Below are 14892 nucleotides of genomic sequence, written 5' to 3'. Positions count from 1 at the left end.
CCACCTCATATTTCTAACATAAGGTCGAGGTGTGCAGCATTATAAACCAGCGTCTTGTGTACATTGCAAAGCGATCACCGCCAAAGTTACAGTTAACGATCCATCAGCATACAGGTGGCCCCCTTCACTCTTTTCGCCTCCCTTCCAACCTTCCCCTCCGGTAACCACCAGCCTTCCTCTCTGTATCCATGAGTTTGTTTTTAAGTATCCTGACTTATATTAAGTGCACAGCCTAGTGTTCCAATACTTTTATAGATTATACTCCATTAAAAGTTATTAAAGGGACTTCCCTGGTGGTCCTGTTGATTAAGACTCCATGCTTCCACTGCAGGGCGTGTGGATTTGATCCCTGATCAGGGAACTAGATCCCACATGCCTCTCAGCATGGCCAAAATGTTTAAAAAAAATTTTTTTTTACCCATTTCACAGGATTAAGATTAAGGGAGAATTAAGATAATTTGCCGGCTAAAGTCCGTCTAGTCAAGGCTATGGTTTTTCCAGTGGTCGTGTATGGATGTAAGAGTTGGACTGTGAAGAAGGCTGAGTGCTGAAGAACTGATGCTTTTGAACTGTAGTGTTGGAGAAGACTCTTGAGAGTCCCTTGGACTGCAAGGAGATCAACTCTGGGATTTCTTTGGAAGGAATGATGCTAAAGCTGAAACTCCAGTACTTTGGCCACCTCATGTGAAGAGTTGACTCACTGAAAAAGACTTTGATGCTGGAAGGGATTGGGGGCAGGAGGAGAAGGGGATGACAGAGGATGAGATGGCTTGATTGCATCACTGACTCGATGGACGTGAGTCTGAGTGAACTCTGGGAGTTGGTGATGGACAGGGAGGCCTGGTGTGCTGCGATTCATGGGGTTGGAAAGAATCGGACATGACTGAGCGACTGAACTGAAGATAATTTAGAATTTTTTGTAAACTCAAGAATAATATATAAATGATAATTTAATAATTATTTTAATTAACTTCGGGCTTCCCTGGTGGCTCAGACAGTAAAGCATCTGTCTGCAAATGCAGGAGACCCGGGTTCGATCCCTGGGTTGGGAAGATCCCCTGGAGAAGGAAATGGCAGCCCATTCCAGTATTGCCTGGAAAATCCCATGTACAGTGGAGCCTGGTAGGCTGCTGTTGGTGGGGTCGCAAAGAGTCGGACATGACTGAGCGACTTCACTTCACTTCACTTCAGTTCTTAATTAACTTCACAATGGGGCTGTCTGTGAAGGCAGGTGAGAGTGTCTTACACATTGTTGTCCTCTTGGTAAATGTTTGATAATAGAAAGCTGTTCTCTGTGTTCTGTACCAGCACTTAGCAGCTTTGCTGAGAGTAGATTTTCAATCATTTGACTGCTGAGCTGAAATAAGGGAGTGGGTAGAGGACAGAGCCTAATTTTTATACTGGGGAATTTAGGATACATAGGAAAGGTAGCTGACATTGGGTGATGGTGCTGGAAGAGATGTTCTTGAAGTCCAGGAGGACTCCTGGCAAAGTTTTGTCTAGGGCTGGAAATCAAGCTCCTTCCTGTGGCTGGTGAAGGTTAATAGCATCTGGAGCCTGCTATTTGCGTATTACCAAATCTACTCTTCACACTTCTCAACACCCACGGATCTGTATATTCATATCTGTGCCTACACACTTCTATTATCTTTTTAAAACCACTTCAGCATGCCTGTGATATGTTGCTTGCACCACCATATTACATAACTCTGGACACAAAGAAATTCAAGTGAAATAGAAGACAAGCACCTACAGTTTAGGCAAGGCTATTTATAATTCTACTGTTCAGGTACACATCTGCATTGAAAGGTCATGGGTGATCTTGTGTGTTTGCAAATGCAAAGAGCTTTCCAAGGAGAATGGAGTAACGTTTCGAGTTCTTTGAGCAAAGGTGCAGTGTAAGTACAGACAGAACGTAACTGCCACCGGGCAGAGAACAGTCTTAGGAATCTTCCCTATGGGGCGACCTTAACCCACAACGATCATATATACATGACAGAAAACCCACGATTCAGCCAAGAAAGGGCTCTCTTGCCCCTTGTAAGTTCTACATTTTAGCCTCAGAAGAGTGAGGGTGTGTGGACAGAGCCCATGACTGCTGCTCAGCACGTATCCCCTCTTCCATTGCTGGGTTCCTAGCATAGTAGCAGTTTGTGTCACCTCCAGGAAGAACTGACTCAAGCTAGTCCTGGTCTTCTCTGCTGGGCATTGGAAACACTCATTCCCAGCTTCTCAGCTCTGGCCACCGGGATGTAAGAGAGCCTACTGGGTTCTTCTGAGAGTTACTTTATTTCATAATAAAAAGAGACAGAGGGTTCCCTCCTTCCCTTTTGGCTTGGATGAGTACTTGATGTTTGGTGAAGCAGGAGCCATTCTGTGCTCAAGAAGCAGAGGCCAAGAGAACCTGAAAGGCAATAGCCCAGGTCTTTGTCACTGAACCCGGTGATTTCAAGGTGGTTCTGTAAGTCACCACCATCTTTGTGGGATTTTTCCCTGGTCAGGGAAGGAGGGTCCAGGCTTCAAGTCTCTCCAGTAAGACTGAGGGTACACGGAAAGGAACTGCCTTGTGCAGAGCCAAAAGCCAGTTCAGCTGACATAAGGCGATCCCTCTCAGGGTATTTCTTGGAACATTTTCTCCTGAGAGTAAGTTAACCTCAAAACCAGGGTTTGGGGAATGAGGTTACACATGTGACTTCTGTCTTCTTCAGTTTACACAGTGAAGACCCCATTCATTCAGAAAGTCAGTCAGTGAACTCACATTTATTAATGGCCTCCCAAGATACCACTATGTGCTGGGCACCCAAGACCAATCTAGAGGCCCTGCATTCTGGGAGACAGACATGAAATAAACACTCCACCAGGCAGTAATGACAGCTGGCCAAGGGTGCCCTGAGAGTTCATCACTGGGGTACAAGGCTGGGGATGACAGAGATCAAAGGAAGCGACGCCGGGGGAGGAGGAAGGACACCAGTCCACTCCCAGATTCTTCAGGCAAGAAGCCAGGCGAGCAGGAGGGAGGGAGCGGAGGAGACCCCAGGAGACTGAGAGGCCCAAGAAATGAGGAAACTTGGCGATTAACCCATGTAGATGTGAGAGGGGTCAGAGTCAAGGCCTTTCAAGGGCGAGAACTGAGAGCCAGGCTCTTCAGCCTGGCCACTGTGGGCTCGGAAACCCAAGACAGCTTTTGCTTTTGTGTCCTCCTCCTCCCCCTTCCACGCCCACCCTAAACTCCACTTTACACCTAGAAGTAAGCACTTGTATCACGAAGCGAACGAGTGACTCAGGTCCTAGGACGGGATCCGGTGGAGAATTAGTCCGGAGTCAGAGCTCTCAATGGATGGGACGCTGATTGAGTGTCGCTAAAGAGTCAATTCAGCCGGCATCAGCAGCCAGGCTGGGTCTGGAGGCTGAGCTGTGAACGACCGCTTCCCCAAGGGGCCTTCACAAATCTGGAGCGAGGTCACACTGACCGCGCCTCCCTTCCACTGGCAGTCAGGGCACTTCTCCTTAATAATGCCGCCCCTCAGCATCTTTCAACGATACAAATGGCAACATTGGACAGGAGTTTATCCTTCCCATTGATGCGGAAACATCTGGCCGATCGCCTTTTTCCTCTTCCTTTCGTGCCCCAGCTCGTAACTCTGATCTCAGATTCACCCACTGGTCTAGTGACCCAGGGCTCGCCTCTGCGGGATGCAGGGGCCGCCCGGGCGACGCGGGCGCAGTGGAGGCGGGGTCTCCAGGGCCCGGGGGCCGGCGCGGAGCTTCAGGCAGCGGCGCGGTGGTGACGGTCGCCCGGGCCCTCCGGCTCCGCCCCCTGCCCGCCGCTGCGGGAAGGGGCGGGAAGAGGAGGAGGCCGCAGCGCCCCCAGCGCGCCCAGCCCTTTAAAAGCCGCGGGCCTGGCCTGCCGCGCCGGCCGCCGCGGTCCCCGCGCACCGGTGTCCCCGCGCTCCAGCACGCGCTCCGTGCGGCCGCCCACCATGTCCGGGCACTTTCTCCTCGCGCCCATCCCCGAGTCCTCCTCCGACTACCTCCTGCCCAAGGACATCAAACTGGCCGTGCTGGGCGCCGGCCGCGTGGGCAAGAGTGGTGAGTACCCCGGGGACAAGGGGGGCTCTCCGCGGAGCGGGGGAGGGCAGGGGAGACCCACTCGTGTCCGCGCGCCTGCAGGCCTGCCGCCCGCCCCGCTCACCTGGCTTCCCGCGGCTTCCCCCGGAGCATCCATGCCCGGGCCCTAGCCAGTGGGCACCTGTGTGGTGCCCGGTGCGGCCGTAGCACACCCACGGCCGCACCCGCCTCAGAACTTGCGGAGGCCACGGCCGCGCCCTGGGCTCTGCGGAGCCTTGAGGATGCGCGCTGTACCCGCGGCTCCGCGGCCGGTCACGCCCTCTTTCCTGAGCCGGTCGGCTTTGGCAGTCTCGCCCTAGTCCTGCAGCTGAATTTTCCTCTTTCCTTTTCAGCGATGATCGTGCGCTTCCTGACCAAGAGATTCATCGGCGATTATGAGCCGAATACAGGTTAGATTCCTCTCGCGCTGTTGGGGCTGCGTGCTCGGATATTTGTGTTTGTTTGTTTTTTTTTTCTTGATGAGAGTATGAGAATTTAAAACCCAAGTCTCCTTAATCCTCCAGGCAAGTTGTACTCGCGGCTTGTGTACGTGGAGGGAGACCAGGTCTCCCTGCAGATCCAGGACACCCCCGGGGGCATCCAGGTAAGGACTGCGGGGAGCCGGCGGCCCACGCGCTTGCAGACGGCGGAGCCAGGTGTCTACGCGAGCCGGTTGTGCACTGAGATGCAGGGGCCTTCCCAGGTAGCGCTAGTGGTAAAGAATCCGCCTGCCGTGGCAGGAGATGGAGGGGTGGGCCTTCCCCAGGTGGGGCCCAGTCGTTGGAGTGTTAGAAACCGACCACGATAGGGGGAGGGGAGGGGGGAGAGGAGGTCGTTAGAGGCTGTCCCCTCCTGTCGGCCACCTCCTCAGAAACGGGGAGTCAGGCTTACCTTCTCTCTGCAGCAATAGCCCGGGCATCACTGGTTACAGGGGTCCCAGGAATTCTGTAAGAGCTCAGTCTTGGAGCCTGAACAAAACTGTGGGGTGGGACTCTGGAGAGGGTCTTCTCTCCAGGAGGACCCCCGAAGCGCTCCCGTTTCTAGCTGTTTCTGCAGTACCTGCATTCAGATAACCCCTGGGCAAGCTGTCAGGAATGTAACTTGATTAACGTTACTAATTGCTGTCTGTCCTAGGGAGGGAAGATCTGAAAGAAGGAATTTGTTTCTGTAACATTCTCAAGAAGGACATGCTAAAAATATTTTTATGGGTTTGGGAATAGATATTTATCTTGGCTTATGCTCAAAGTTTTGTTTGTTCGAAGTTAGTTCCCTAAAAATTGCGCCATCCTGAGTTGAAAGTTCTCACTGAAGTCCTTCTTCAGTCAGTCCTCCAGGGTTCATCACAGACAACCTGCCAAGCTTAAAAGTGATGCATGGGTAACAGCTCAGAAAATAACCCAGGCGGGGACCCTGCCTGAGAATCGGGTCTTTCCATGTTAAAAGCCTGCTGCAGAAGCCAGGTAGCATCTGAAAACTATATTTAGTGATCTCTCTTTCAAACTTTTCTTCCAAGGGTAGCTTTGATGTTCTCTTGGTGCCTTCCCACCGAGGCCTTCCTAGATCCGGGCTCTTTTCGCTCTTTTCAGGTCCAGGACAGCCTCACGCAGCCGGGTGACCCCTTGTCCAAGTGCGTGCAGTGGGCAGACGGCTTCCTGTTGGTCTATTCCATCACGGACTATGACAGCTACCTGGCCATCCGCCCCCTTCACCAGCACATCCGGAAGGTCCACCCCGACTCCAGAGCCCCTGTCGTCATCGTGGGCAACAAGGGGGACCTGCTGCATGCCCGGCAGGTGCAGACCCGAGAGGGCGTCCAGCTGGCCAATGAGCTGGGCAGCCTGTTCCTGGAAGTTTCCACCAGCGAGAACTATGAAGACGTGTGTGATGCGTTCCGACATCTATGCAGAGAAGTGAGCAAGCTGCACAGCCTGGGGTCAGAGAGGAGGAGAGCCTCAGTCGTCCCGCGGCCACGCTCACCCAACATGCAGGACCTCAAGAGGCGCTTCAAGCAGGCTCTGTCCTCCAAGGCCAAGGCCCCCTCTGCCCCCACCCTGGGATAGACACAGCACCACTGCTGCTTGACTCGTCTCCTTTTAACCCATGCATTCGTGCTACTGAGAAGACTGCGGGGGGTGGGCCCCCCTTTTTAATCAGACACTCAGAGTTTATTTTTATACAGACTGTTGGTTTTCAAGTGTATATGTATTTCTGAAAATTCAAACAGTGATTGTCTAGAAGTTGGATAAAGATTGTTTGTTGTTTTTTTTTAATAAAAGATTTTTTAAAAACTAACAGCTAGCCACTTTTCCATTAAAGGCAAATGGCAACCTTGCTCCTTGTTTTTAAATGTCTTTTTATAGAAATCATACTTGCACCAGAGCCCAGAACTGCTCTGAGCTTGCCCTGGGTCTGAACTCTGATTGGTGGCTTCCGCAGTGTGGGATTGGTTTAGAAGGAATCTGTGGGAGAAAGAAGAGTCTGTGGAGGAGGAATGGGATTTGGATAGCTGCAGGATGGCTCAACTGGGAAAGAACCTGTCTGCTGATGCAGAAGATGCAAAAGACTCGAGTTCAATTCCTGGATCAGGAAGATCCCCTGGGGAAGGAAATGGCCTCCCACTCCAGTATTCTTGCCTGGAGAATCCCATGGACAGAGGGGCCTGGAGGGCTGCAGTCCATGGGTTCGCAAAGAGCTGGACTTGACTGAGCCTGCACTCCCACACACATCTTTGATTAGGGCACTTTTCCCCAGGCATGAAATTGACACCAGGTAATTTTCAAGGGGAGAGGTTCCTTGCACATAGATGCCAAAAAATTATGACATGAATAACATTATCATTTATTGATTCAAATGGAAGTTTACCCTCTCCTTCATATTAGAGAAGCAATCTCCCTTTGAGTATTGCCAAAGACATGTAAGTGCGCTGACAATGTAAGTGCACGCTCCCTGGAGTTGCTTGAAAATTCTCCATCCCTCTCTGTCTCCCTTACCCTCACCAGTGGGGCACCTGGTCTGTCTGTTCTCCTATTTTTCTCTAAAGCATCACTTTGTCTTAATTTAGCCTTTGCAGCTCTTGCCTGGATTGGCAGGCAAGCATGTGGACAAGACTGGTTTCTTGGCAGAATGGTTTCTTTCTTTGCACCCAGACAAACTTACTAAAACCAAACCTGATCATCTTGTTTCTGTGATTGAAAAAACTCAGCTAGTTTCCCCTTATCTACTGGATAAAATAATGAGGCATAGAATCAGGATTATTTACCACCTCTCCAGATTCATTACTCCTTCCTCCCAAAACCTTTCATATAGGCTGGGGGGGGGGGGCTGCAGTAAATATTTGATGAATGAATGAGTGACTACATTATTTTTGGTGCCCAGGACAATCAAGGCAGACGATGATGAAACAACATGTCACTTCTGCAGAATGAGGGCAAGAGGTGTACAGAATGGTTGAAGGTTCTTTATTAGCAGTGGCAGAGAGGAAATATTGCTGACGAGGTTAGGATTCCTGACACATTTGGCAGAATGTTGAAAACTTGGGTGGCTGAGGACAGGACAGTCTATGCACATTTGTAAGGTTTGCCTTACTTCCAAAGTGTCGTCATCAGTCTAGGGGGGCCACCTCCACCCTCACAAGGGAGGAGGACCTAAGCATCCTTGGTCCTTCTTCACCCCTCCCCATCATAACTGTCTTGAAACTCCTGGCACTTTCTCTATCCACCAATCATCCTCCTTCTGGTCAAGCTTCGACTTTAATTCTGCCCTTAAACTGCAGAATGATTTAATTAACATGCCTATCAGTGAGGTTCTGGAGGACGGGACAGAGTCCAAATGGCTAAGCTGTACATCCTGCAGACATTCTGTACTTGACATGCGACCTATGAAAAAAGCAAACTTGAATGATGGGAAGATAAATCAATTAGAACAGAAGAAAATAAATTTGTTTGCTCGTATTGAGATGAAGGGCACCACAGACATTCTGGAGTTTATTAATATCCTTTTCAAGAAAATGGATTAAAGTAAATAGCCATGGAAGGCGGCAGTGAACAAAAGAGCAAATAGGAGAGACCAGATGACTGTTTAGTCAAGAATGTGGGGCTTGAGTAACTTTTTTCCCTGGTATGTGTTGCAATTTTAACTGCTCATGATGCAAAGTTACCAATTCAAATTTAAAACATGAAGATACTTTGTGTGGTTAATAGTTTATCCTTACCATTTGATCTGTCTCCAAAAGGAGACTTGGAAAGACTTGGCTGAAATTTGTCTCAAGCTACTTTGAAAGATATGATCTAGGGGGAAAAAAAATCCCCAAACAATGATTTTTTCAAACACCATTAAGTTAGCCAGGGCTCAAGGCAAGTGAACGGACGAAAGTGGTAACTGGGTTGTGAGAGCAGACATTTCAGCAGAGTAGAAATTTGCCGGCCCCAAATGAAACATAGTCATCGCCTGTTTGAACGCCGTCAGGTGCCTCCACCCCAGTAGAAAAGCAGCTTTCTCAGGACTGGACGGGTCATCATCATTGAATTCAGCCCCACAGCACCTATAAGGGTCTCCCGTGCACCCTCCAAAAAGATATTTTGGGCACCCTCCATCAAACTGTCAGAGGTGTCTCTTCTGGTGAATTGGAAAGAAAATGTTCTCCAGAGCAGGTCTACTTGGACAAAATAGGTATCATCCTTTTTAAAAAAAAGTTGTAATTTTTTAAATTGAAGTATAGTGGATTTACATTGTGTGCTAAGTCGCTTCGATTGTGTCTAACTCTGTGCGATCCTATGGACTGTAGCCTGCCAGCCTCTTCTGTCCATGGGATTCTCCAGGCAAGAAAACTGGAGTGGGTTGCCATACCCTCCTCCAGGGGATCTTCCTGACCAAGGAACTAAACCCAGGTCTCCTGCGTTGCAGGCAGATTCTTTACTATCTGAGCCACTAGGTAAGTGCTGTGTTACTTTTTGCTAGACAACAAAGTTATTCTGTTACACACATACATACATTCTTTTTCATGTTCTTTTCCACTATGGTTTATCACAGGATTTATTTTTTTTTAAAGATTTGTTTTGATGTGAACCATTGTTAAAGTCTTTTATTGACTTCGTTACAATATTGCTTCTGTTTCTTTATAGTTTGTTGTTTTGGTCCTGAGGGTGAGGCATGTGGGATCTTTGCTCCCTGGTCAGGGATCAAACCTGAGTCCCCTACACTGAAAGACAAAGTCTTAACCACTGGACCACCAGGGAAGTCCCATTATCACAAGATACTGAATTTAGTTACCTGTGCTATACAGTAGGACCTTGTTGTTTATCCACCCTATATATTGGGTTGGGCAAAAAGTTCATTTAAAAATCCAACCGGCTCTAGTTTTCTCGCCTAGAGAATTCCGTGGTCAGAGGAGCCTGGTGGGCTAAAGTCCATGGGGTCGCAAAGAGTTGCACACGACTGAGTGACTAAGACTCATCTTCTTTGAGCATCCTTTCCTGTTCCATGAGGATTAATGCGTAAAGTTGTAAAAACACTGGCTACCATTTCTTACCAGCACTCTATTTACATTAGAACAACAGTGTTAAAAACAGCAGAGATTACTTTGCCTGGAAACACTCACATGGATTTATAACTCAGGAAAAGTTGGGAAGATTCAGGAGCTCCTGCCAAAGAACAGTTACCAAGCTGCCTTAAGGAGGCAGCACAGGTGGGCTCCTGAGTGAGACCAACTCCACACCCTGCCTTGTCGTGGATCCCCTGGGAACTTGGGCAAAGTGCAAAAAAGAAGAGTTTCCTTACCTTAAAATGGAGCTAACACTACCCGTCGAGCAGAGTTGTTGTCAGAGTCTGACATACACGAGGTACTCAGTTGTGGTTGTTGTTTTATGTTTTTTTTTTAATTTTTAAAAACTATTTATTTTACTTATTTATTAGACCTTGTGGCATGCAGGATCTTTGTTGCATCCTGCATGATCTTTCATGGCGGCCGTGCTTGGACTCTCTCGAGCTGTGGTCCTCAGGCTGAAGAGTTGTGTCGGGCAGGCTTGGTTGCTCTGTGGCAGGTGGAATCTTACTTTCTAGACTGGAGATCGAACCTGCATCATCTGCGTTGCAAGACGGATTCTTTTTCTTTTTTTAATTTTAATTAATTCAATTTTTCAATTGGATAATTGCTTTACAGAATTTTGTTGCTTTCTGTTAAACCTTCAAAAAGGAAGGGATATATGTATGCCTATGGCTGATTCATGTTGAGGTTTGCAAGATGGATTCTTAACCAGGGGACTACCAGCGAAGTCCCCTGTCACTACTATTATTTTGAAGTTGTTTTAGGAAAGGGCATACTTGAACACTCTACAAGGTATAAGTAGTTGCTTTGAACGATGTGACTTTTCCCACTTCACATCTGGGAAAAAGAAGGTTTGCTGAGGGGCAGTTATTCAATCAATAATAATACCTAACAATTCTTGATCTTTTACCATGTGCTAGCACCTTAATTTCCTCCACAATCCTCTGGGTACTGTTATGGTCATTCCCATCTTTCAGATGAGGAAACTGAGGCTCAGAGAAGTCACAGAGTGGCCTCAGTTCATTTAAGCCAGGAACCAGGAAGCCTGGCTCCAGGAAGAAGAAAGAATTTCGGAGGCTGCTTCCCTGCCCTTCTGTAGGGCCTGCCGTCACCTCTGGGGGAATCCCTGGGACCCTGTTTTTAGTATTTAAGCCCTGGAGAAGGAATCTGCATTTCCACGAGCACCCTGAAGTCCTGAGGCTGTCTCCTGTTTGAAAGCTCTGAGCAAGATCCCAGTCCGGACTCCTGGACTCCACCCCAGGCTTCCTGTTTAACCAGGGAAGTCAGACTTGAAGCAGGGAAGACAGGGGTGTCACAGGAGCAGGGGGCTGGACTGGCCTGGTGCTGTGGCTGGTGAGGCAGGTGAGGCTGGTGCTGCATCCAGGTGGCAGGACTGCCCTTCCCTTGAGAGCTCCTGCCTGAGCGGCTGCTTTGAAGGTTATAGGGGTGGGGGTGGGGGTTCGGGCCGTGGGTGGGAGCCAGGGTGATGGGCATGGCCAACATGTGTGGGCCCCAGGGCTGTGTTCTCTCCCCAGATTCTTCTCTGACGGGCACCTGGAGGAGATACCTCCACAGCAGCCCTGGTGATTCACGTGCTTTCTTTTCTCCAGGAGGCGGGAGGTTAGCACCTTGCAGAGGAGGAGGGGGCGAGCTGAAGGTCACCTTCCAGGGGCTGTGGCAATGAGTGGGTCACTGCAGAGTGGTTCACTGCTGGAGCAGAGCTTCAAAGTGCACAGTGGGGGCTAAGAGTGCCTCCCCGCCCCAACTCAGTGTGAGTGTACTTGCTGGGGTGGGGGGCAAGAAAGAGGGAAAAGAAAAAGGTTTAAAAAGAAAGGCCAATGCATTTCTCCAGATGGAGAAAACATGAGGCTTCTGCCCCAATGTTTGAGAGGCCATCAGTGATCTGTGTGCTGGTTATATCTTTGTAGCATGATAATAAGATAATAAACAACAATTACCTACCATAACTACTGAATATGCACTGTGTTCCATGTATTATGGTATTAGAGTTCTCCAGAAAAACAGAACCAACAAGATAAAGATGTATTTGTATTTATTATCATAATTTTCAATATTTATTTATTTGGGTCTTAGTTATGGCACACAGGATCTTCACCTGTGGCATGCAAGCTCTTAGTTGCAGCATGTGAGATCTAGTTCCCTGATCAGGGATCCAGCCCAGGCCCCCTGTACTGGGAGCATGGAATCTTAGCCACTGGACCACCAGGGAAGTCCCTCTCATGACTATTATTACAAGGAACTGACTCATGTAATAGTGGAGACTGAGAAGTTCTGCCATCAGCGAGTTGGGACCTCAGCAGTGCTGATGGTGTGTTTCCAGCCTGAAACAGCCAGTCTCAAGATCCAAGAGCAAATGTTTCAGTCCGAGTTCAGAGGCAGGAAAAGATGAATGTCCCAGCTCCAGGCAGTCAGGCTGGAAGGAGTTCCCTCTTACTTCAGGAAGGATCAGCCTTTCTAGTCTATCTAGGCCTTCGACTGATTGGATGAGGCCCACCCACACCAAGGAGGGCAATCTGCTTTCCTCGGTTTCCTGAATCACATGTTAATCTCATGTAGAAACACCTTCCCAGACACACCCAGTATAATGCTGGAGCAAATATTTGGATACCCCATGGCCTGGTCAAGTTGACACATAGAGAAATTTAGCTAATCACATATAGAAATTTAGGTACACTCACTCATTCAATCCTCCCAATGATTCTATTAGAGTAACTCATTGTTTTCACCCCCATTTGACAGATGAGGAAAATGAGGCTCAGAGAAGTTCATTAACTTTCTCATAAGCCTCTCAGCAGGTAGAGTGGCACAGTTGAGAGTCAAGTCCAAGTCTTTCTGGTTTGAAAATGGCTGTACTGTACTTCATTCAAAGCCAATCATCCCCCTGCAGGCACCCCTGGAAGCTGCTACCATCCTCCTGATGAAGCATTTGACCTTGACTATTGCATGGTACACCCGTCAAGGTTTTCATTTACAAACAATAGAAAAGACTCTGGCTGATTGGAAAAAAAAAAAAAAGGTGGCACTGGCAGGGATGCATTAAAAGGCTTTTAAGTAACTCACACAATCACTGGGTGAGCTAGAGAAGAACCACGGGGGCTGCACAGTTAGACAGAGGCCAAGAAAATATCTGGCGTTTTCAGCATCTGCTTTGGCAGGTGGTCCCTGCGTCCCACCCAGACCTTTGAGGTGAAGGCTCACTCCAGACATTGGTAGGGGTTCTGACACCGAGGTGGCAAAAGCCCCTGCACCCACTGAATGGTGACTGAGCGTGCAGAGGGTTTCCCACCTTAAAGGTAAATGTGACGATGGCCAAGGCCATATTGATTGATTGATTGATTTGGCTGTGCCGAGTCTTAGTTGCAGCACATAGGATCTAGTTGCAGCGTGTGGGATCTAGTTCCCCAACCAGGGATTGAACCCAGGTCCCCTGCATTGGGAGTATGGGGTTTTAGCCATTGGACTGCCAGGGAAGTTCCAGCAATGACTGTCTTAATCCGTGCTTTCTCTTGCACGTGCCTGCATGGTTGCAGTGACATCTGCCTTCAAAGCTGCCGGCTTGCCTCCAGAGGAGCCACCTGTGGTTAGTGGGACCCTCACTGACCGTGCAGGGCACACTGTGGGAGAGAGGGCACGAGAGCTTGTGAGAGCTGATCACGAGGGTGCAGTTCTGGAGGAGGTCCCCAGGAAGATGTGACCTCTGCTTTGACCCGACAGCTGGCCCTGGGCAACTGGAGGTCCTTCACCCCGCCCCCGTCCTTGGAATGTGCCCTTTGCTTGTCCTCCCTCCTCCCAGAAGCTGCAGGGGACTTAGCCTTGAGACAGTGATGTGTCCAGACCAACGGACTGTGTCTGCCAGCACCCAGCTGAGGCCTCTGGGTAAACTTTCAAGATTCTCGAGGGCAGGGCGGAGATCTTGTTGTCTTGCAGCCGCTCCAGACTCCATGTGAGTTCCCTTGCTTATTAAACCTGCTGCCTACCAGTTTGAGGTGTCTGTCTCTTTCTTCCAACTTCACCCAGGAAGCTCCCGAGGAGGCGTGTGAACCGCCAGGGCAGAGGCCTCTCACTGCAATTCTGACCAGGATGCAGTTAGCGTCCAGTCATGTCTTTATGGCGTCTTTTCCCTGTGGCAGGAGATCCAGTCGCATCATGTTATTCAGCTGTCATGTCTTGCCCGTCTCCTTTAACCCAGCTCTAATACTTTTAGGTTCTTTTGTCCAAAGCCCAACATTTATTGGCAAAGTCACTTTTAGAAAATAACATACTTCAGTAGCATTTCAGACTCTCAACATGACCACCTGAACAGCATCGTTGAATCTTTCTGAAGGCGTGGTTCCTTTGGCGCAAAGCAGACCACTTTTTTTTTTTTTTAATTTCATGCTTCAGAAGGTTAAAAAAAAAAAAGAACATTTTACAAGATTCCCTTTTCTCTTTCCCGGGTGCGCTGAAAACCCTGAGTGCCGTGAACAAGCAAGAAGGAGGCACCTGACCAACAATTTTGAACAGAAAGGCCCTCGTTGCTTGAATGACCGGCTGTATCAGACAATTAGGACTGAGGAGAGTTTAACTCATGAGTCCTCACGACACCCCATGGGTGCAGTCTGGGAGCACCCCTTCCTCATTCCCCCTCTTCATTGTCCGCATTCCCCAGTGCACTTTAAGAAGCCAGCATGTTTACCTGTGATTGTATTTTAGGAGGAGGAGCTTGTAACAGATGCTCAGGTCTCAGAGGCCCATCACTGGCCCCAGAGTCAGCTTCTCTCTTCTCCCAGCCATTCCGGCATTTGAAAGGAGCATCTGTGTGAGTAAAAACAATACTCATTCCATGAAGGGATTCCAAGTGAAGTCATTCAGCTGGTGACAGATTTAGATGCTCGAAAACAGGCATCACTTTCCTCACACTGACACACACATCCGATCGCCCACTGGAAGGATGGGCAGGATCCGGAGCCATGGAAGACTCCAGATGGGGGAAAACGTGTGCAGACTGTCGTCGGAGCAGCCCGTCAGCATCGTTCTTTTCCCTCCCTCCACCCTCTCCCCTGGGAGGAAGGCCGCTGGGCCTCCCTGCTTGATCTCTGCAGGCTGACTTCAAGCCTATCGAAGGCGGTGGGGTCCTCCCTTGTCAGTCACGGTCGAGTCTTACCTGCCCGTCTAGAGTGGCAATCTGTGTATCCTGACATAATCTTCTCTTGGTTCCTACCAGACCTTGTGTATTCATCGAC

The 14892-nt window shown here is 49.1% G+C and overlaps 1 protein-coding gene and 1 long non-coding RNA gene across 3 annotated transcripts; both read left to right on the top strand.

The window, feature by feature from the left end:
* The first annotated feature begins 3914 nt into the window (after positions 1-3914).
* RASL11A (RAS like family 11 member A) lies at positions 3915-6439 on the top strand. The gene is made up of 4 exons (XM_027973896.2): positions 3915-4089; positions 4461-4517; positions 4632-4711; positions 5694-6439. Exons 1-4 carry the CDS (start codon positions 3981-3983, stop codon positions 6165-6167), a joined length of 720 nt encoding a protein of 239 aa, XP_027829697.1. The 5' UTR covers positions 3915-3980; the 3' UTR covers positions 6168-6439.
* Positions 6440-10934: 4495 nt separating this feature from the next.
* On the top strand, positions 10935-13649 carry LOC114116690 (uncharacterized). 2 transcript variants are annotated; one of them, XR_003590541.3, is made up of 3 exons: positions 10935-11011; positions 11260-11420; positions 13201-13649. It is a non-coding gene; the product is annotated as an uncharacterized LOC114116690 (long non-coding RNA). The 2 variants fall into 2 exon arrangements; XR_009595129.1 differs by having other exon boundaries at positions 11260-13649.
* The last annotated feature ends 1243 nt before the right edge of the window (positions 13650-14892 follow it).

The sequence above is a fragment of the Ovis aries genome, chromosome 10 (genome assembly GCF_016772045.2).
Source record: "Ovis aries strain OAR_USU_Benz2616 breed Rambouillet chromosome 10, ARS-UI_Ramb_v3.0, whole genome shotgun sequence".
NCBI classification, from domain to species: Eukaryota; Metazoa; Chordata; class Mammalia; order Artiodactyla; family Bovidae; genus Ovis; species Ovis aries.
This window is presented reverse-complemented; position numbering and strand designations above follow the sequence as displayed.

Bases quoted from the DNA above. Each gene is read 5' to 3' on its own strand.
- RASL11A (XM_027973896.2), top strand. From the start codon at position 3,981: ATGTCCGGGCACTTTCTCCTCGCGCCCATCCCCGAGTCCTCCTCCGAC. The intron at 4,518-4,631 runs GTTAGATTCCTC...TTAATCCTCCAG, and splicing joins CGATTATGAGCCGAATACAG to GCAAGTTGTACTCGCGGCTT. The intron at 4,712-5,693 runs GTAAGGACTGCG...CGCTCTTTTCAG, and splicing joins ACACCCCCGGGGGCATCCAG to GTCCAGGACAGCCTCACGCA.